Consider the following 5,861-nt stretch of genomic DNA (forward strand, 5'->3'; position numbering starts at 1 on the left):
AATATTCACCGATTAACATGATTAAATCTGTTATAATATTTTACTTTTGACAATTTAATAATCTTGCTATCAAACAATAATTCGTATTTCAAAAATGCATGGCATATATCTGTACATGCACAGTAAAACACGTTTAAAATAGAGAAGTGCCAAGGATGAAAAAATTTGATTTGTTATAAACATAATTCATTATACCTGTTTAATTAACAATACATTTTAAAACCATAGGAAATGAAAATCACTTCGCTGTAAGCATGGATTCATTATAAGTGTTTTGGCTATGTATAACCGTGTTTTACTGAATTTATATACATGTAGAACATTTCCCACATCAACCTTTATGATGCAAATTTTTGTGAATTAATGAACATTTTTTTTTTTTTAAAAGAAAAGTGTCTGCAAAATAAGCATATTATCATCCTTTGACATAATGTTTGTACATGTACTTTAACATTTTTTGTAAATTGATCAATGATCACTACTACATTTCTCATGCAACTAATAATACTTACAGTTTCCTTTATATGACATTTTTCTAGAGCTGGCCATAATGCTTCATCACTGTACTCTCCAAACGGATCTAAGTTGTACCTAAAAATAGAAGTTATACCTATAATTAGAAGTTATAACTATAATGAGAAGTTATACCTATAATTAGAAGTTATATGCAACACAAACAGAAAGTTTTATCTATAATTATAAGTTAATTTATACATGTTATTAGAACTTATGTATGTAATTAGAACTTAAACATATAGCAAGAAGTAACAGCTGTACAGTTATAACTCATGTTTAGATCAGACCTGATGGTTCCTATGAAGAGGACAGGATCCTGTGGTATAATGGCAAGCTTAGACCTCAGATCCTCTAATCCTAGTGTTGATATGTCAATACCATCTAACTTAATGGTCCCAGAATCTAGCTCCACCAACCGAAACAGAGCCACACCCAAAGACGATTTTCCTAGAGAAATTGAAAAGAATGCAAATTTTCTTAATTGTGCATTGAACATGTACAGGATTTAGTGTATATAATTATATTGACTTAAAAAGCATACAAAGTCTTTATGTGTAGCACAAGACACTTCCTTGGCTAAGAAAGTGTAGAAAGCCTGAGTTATACCTGAGCCTGATCGACCCACAATGCCAATCTTCTCTTGAGGTAGTACATCAAAGGACACGCCCTTCAGGGCCAGGGGGAGGTTCTCTCTGTACCGGAGCTTGACGCTCTTAAAGACTAATGTCCCCTCGTGTGGCCAGTCATCTGGGGGACGGCTTTTCTTGATGACGGATGGGGCCTCTGATTCTGCTTCCTGTATCAAAATTACAAAAATTATAGACCAACAAAACGGCAAAACAGATATGTGGTCCATACCATGCTATGAGAAACTGTGACTGCAGTGATGGAGGAAAGATGTCAGTATGGGTACTCTTGGCATAGTTTATGGAATATGCATAAAGTCATGTTAATCTACTTCATCTACTAGTACGTGTAAGTTTTGCAGTATTATATTACCAAAACTTTCAGTGACTTTTCTCTTCAAAAATTCTTCACTAAGTATATCAACAACTATGAAATGAAACAGTCACTCTCTAATAGAGTGATAAACAAATTTGTTAATATATGTAACAACAAGTGAAATTTTCCAGGCTTGTAAGTGCAGTACCTTTTCATACTGTGAGAGTCTCTCCACAGAGGTAAATCTGGCCTCTGTGTCTATTGCCATCCTCACAGTAAACTGGAATAACCCTGTCATCTGAAATTATAATGGACACATTTCTTCATAACACAACTCATATGCATGAATGTATTACCATCTAATGCATATTATACATGATTACCTACTGTTTGAATTAATGTACATCAGTACGTGTACTTCATAAATGCACCAACAACATTATTAATGAATGTGTTAGTACATGTAAGTCTGACAGCACTCTTCATGAATGGACTACTGTATACAGGGAAAATTCAGCCCCCGTTTTATTTTCGCCCCTTTTGCCCTACCCCCATTTGGGCGAATTTTAAACAGAGCGAATTCAAAGAATATAGTATAATTTCTTAAACAGAAATATGACTGAGCGAATTTAAAATGGGGCAAAATTGTTTGGAAGTGTGAAAGGGCGAAAATAACACGGGGCAAAATAACCCTGTATACAGTAATAAGTCTGACAGCATTATTTATGAATGGGTAAGTGTCTGACCCTCAGATGCTCTGAAGGAAAATACTAATTAAAATTTCAAGTAAAACAAGTTAATCAAGTAAATACTTTCTGCATACCTGTACAGAGAAAGCCAGGGCCATGCCTGCTAATGCTGTTGGAATGTTGGTAACAATTACTAGAAGACCTGTCACTCCTACCACAATTACACATAGGAGATCAAGGCGAATGGCAAGCCAGCGATTGGACGCTGAAAACAGGAAGAAAGGCACCGAATTGGTGTCTAGCAGCTGGTGAAATCTACGAAATGTAAACATCAAGCATGTACAGAATCATTGCAAGATTAACTAGAACTATGCTATGTCATAATTACACATGCAGATAAAGGACAAGATAGGCTAAGACCCCTTTTTGGCCCATGCTTTGTGTTGTCTTTTAGAATAGTGCAACAGTTTTACAGTAAAAACAGGTTTTCACCCGTGCCACAATTGGTTCTAGGTTTTGGGATGCATAGCAGCCACAGGAAAGTCAGAAAAAATGTCCATTTCCGAATTTTCTCATTTTTATGCAAATTTTCAACAATCTTACAGTACAATTTAAGAAAACATAGAGCATACACTTGTTAATCTACCAAATTTATATATTTCATGTACTAGAATCAGATGCATCTTGTATATAAAAAATCTCTGATAGGCAAGCTTGTGCTCCATGTTTTCCGAAGTGAAATGTATCTGAAATATTTGAAGAAATTCCAATGTCCAGAATTTAGGAAAATCGGGAAAATGTCCAACTTCTGCACCCTCTTGTGCCCTCCGTGCAAGCCTTGAATCAAAATAAATGTTTTTTTTAAAACAATCATCATTTTAAGTTCTTAATTACTAAGTAAAATCTATCTGTGACGTCATTCTTTTGTTTGAGTGCTCCATTACTTTTCAGGTATGGAGAGTTGCAAATTTCATTGAAAACGGATTTTGTTATGGTCTTATTCTCCTTTCCGTGCCTCTACCGAGGAAAGAACTTAAAAATTTTAGAGAACAGTTTTAGGAAATTGTACAGTTTAGTTTCACATTAAGAAAATTATAGTACCCGTAGTGAGAATCGAACCTGGTACCCTCACCTTAGAAGTCTGGTACTCATTTTAGTGAGCTAACAAAGCTGTTGAAAGACATGGAATTAGATTAACTTCAGTACACTTTTTTCGCCTTTCTTTCTTTATTATATATAAATTTAATACTACTAATATATAAGTATTTGCAATATATCATATAAATATTCTTACAAACAATAAAAACAAGCATTCAGAAAGCTTAGGAAGATTTTACACGGGTTAATACACTCGTAGCGCTCCATTCCTTAAAAGTAATGGGTCTCGGCTCCATTACTTTTAAGGAATGGAGCGCTACTCGTACATTAACCCTTACATATCACAATTTGAACTGTGTTTTGATTTTTAACATCAAATAAGGGCCCAGATTTAGCCCTCACCATACCTTGTCCTTTGGTCAATTAATTTTTTTCTCCAAATTTCATCATTTATATTTACAAGTACAGACTCTGACAAATCAGAATTTGTGTTATTCTTGAATTTCTACATCTTGTGACTGATTTAAAGCTTATTTTATTCCTCTTCTTATTTTTATCTTCAAAACTTCTCACCTATCCATAAATTCTGTAGATTTTCCAAAGGCGTGAATGGTGCTGATCCCCTGCACAGTGGCAGTGATATGGCTGATCAACGGGGAACGGGTTCTAGCATCCATTCTCTTTAATTCACGAACACCGGAAGTAAACACAAAGTTCAACACAAAAAAGGCAATAGCAAGGGGTAAAAGGGCAATAAGGAAATAGGGGGAAACATAGGCTATACTAATGAGGGCAAATATTATCATTAGAATGTTCATTAGGAAAACTTCAGCGCTGGCTGGTAACCGGACATCAACTGAAATAAAAGTTAAAAATAATAAATGATTCCACCATATTTTTTTTCTGCTTTCAGGTATTGAGAAACATCACATTCTTAGTGGGAAAACTTACTTTTTTCTATGATATTGAATAATCTACTACCAGTTGTGAGAAAAACATATTTTGTCTGTTTTATTAGAAAAAATAAAAATTCTTGACAATCGTGGTAAGAACTTACTTTCATCCATGTCATAGGAAAATCTATTGACGATCCTCCCAATTGGAGTAGAATCAAAAAATGTCATGGGACATCTTAGAATTTTTCTGAAATTTCTATCATGCATCTTGCTCGAAGCACGAAGTGTAACCTAAAAGAAAGTGATATGCGGTACACTGTGGATTGTACATTAAATTTGAAATCTAAACATACAGCAGACACATACGCAGCTTTGTTATATTTGTCATTTTTTTCTATACACTATACATCATCTTGTCCTATAAATAATTTCAAACAACATTTATTTTTAAAATACCTTCATAAAAAGAAAGGCTCTGAAAACTGTAAAAACAACTATGGCAATCACACCCATTCCGTAGATCAGAGCATAGAAATCTAGCTCAGGATTGTCTTGTATGTTCATATTCTTCACAGTCATATTTCCAATAATTGTTGTATTCTGCAAAAAAATAGAAGACACTTAAACTTTATTTTTCAATTAAATTCTATTTACAGGTAATTGCATAAGTTTTGGATTACAAACACCCACACAACAAGTGCACTGCAAAGCATAGCATCCCATCACAAAAGACCAAATGGATTTAAACTGCTACAAGTACTTGCATAACTTTCATACAGCACACACTCCTCACTTACAAAACATAACTATACCCCTCAAACTTCACTGAGGATAAAAAACAAAATATAACTTCCATTTTAATTTATAGTTAATAAATAACACTATAACTTTACACTTTACACTTTTTAACTTTACACTGTACGATCCTCTCCCATTCTGGCCGTGGTTGCATGAGACGAGATTTTCTCGTAGGTCATTAAAGAACTGACCAATGCAAGTAAAGCATAGTCAGAAATTGACCTTCCATGTGACCTTTCAATACCCAATCGCAGTGTAAGAAATACTGCTGCGGTCATTTGTTGATTTCAATTGCGATGGAAACAAAACTTGTCATTGACTGAATATGACGTCACAATAGAGAGGCCTAAATATTCAAGATTACGACACTTTTTTGTGACCAAGCAGCCACGGGTAGGAGAGAGCTATATGCAGACTCCGGACCGTGGCTTGAGACGATGCCCTCCTCCCTGTTATAACAGTAAGATAACTTACCCCTCCTCCCTGTTGTAGCCAGTAAGATAAGTCATCCCTCCTCCCTGTTATAACAGTAAGATAACTCACCCCTCCTCCCTGTTATAACAGTAAGATAACTCACCCCTCCTCCCTGTTATAACAGTAAGATAACTCACCCCTCCTCCCTGTTATAACAGTAAGATAACTCACCCCTCCTCCCTGTTATAACAGTAAGATAACTCACCCCTCCTCCCTGTTATAACAGTAAGATAACTCCCCCCTCCTCCCTGTTATAACAGTAAGATAACTCACCCCTCCTCCCTGTTATAACAGTAAGATAACTCACCCCTCCTCCCTGTTATAACAGTAAGATAACTCATCCCTCCTCCCTGTTATAACAGTAAGATAACTCACCCCTCCTTCCTGTTATAACAGTAAGATAACTCACCCCTCCTTCCTGTTATAACAGTAAGATAACTCACCCCTC

General features: G+C 35.2%; 1 protein-coding gene across 1 annotated transcript; it reads right to left on the reverse strand.

Annotated features, from left to right (window-relative positions):
* Window positions 1-512: 512 nt before the first annotated feature.
* On the reverse strand, window positions 513-5,491 carry LOC134238743 (ATP-binding cassette sub-family C member 5-like; the record flags this gene model as incomplete). Its single annotated transcript, XM_062720865.1, has 9 exons — window positions 513-591; window positions 804-963; window positions 1,123-1,312; window positions 1,667-1,756; window positions 2,282-2,462; window positions 3,819-4,101; window positions 4,303-4,432; window positions 4,598-4,741; window positions 5,414-5,491. Coding segments are annotated over 9 exons (1,335 nt in total), but the record flags the coding sequence as incomplete, so codon positions are not given.
* Between the last annotated feature and the right edge of the window lie 370 nt (window positions 5,492-5,861).

The sequence above is a fragment of the Saccostrea cucullata genome, unplaced genomic scaffold, assembly GCF_032062105.1.
Source record: "Saccostrea cucullata isolate Sc308-1 unplaced genomic scaffold, CSIRO_AGI_Scuc_v1 ctg22750, whole genome shotgun sequence".
In the NCBI taxonomy this organism is placed as follows: domain Eukaryota; kingdom Metazoa; phylum Mollusca; class Bivalvia; order Ostreida; family Ostreidae; genus Saccostrea; species Saccostrea cuccullata.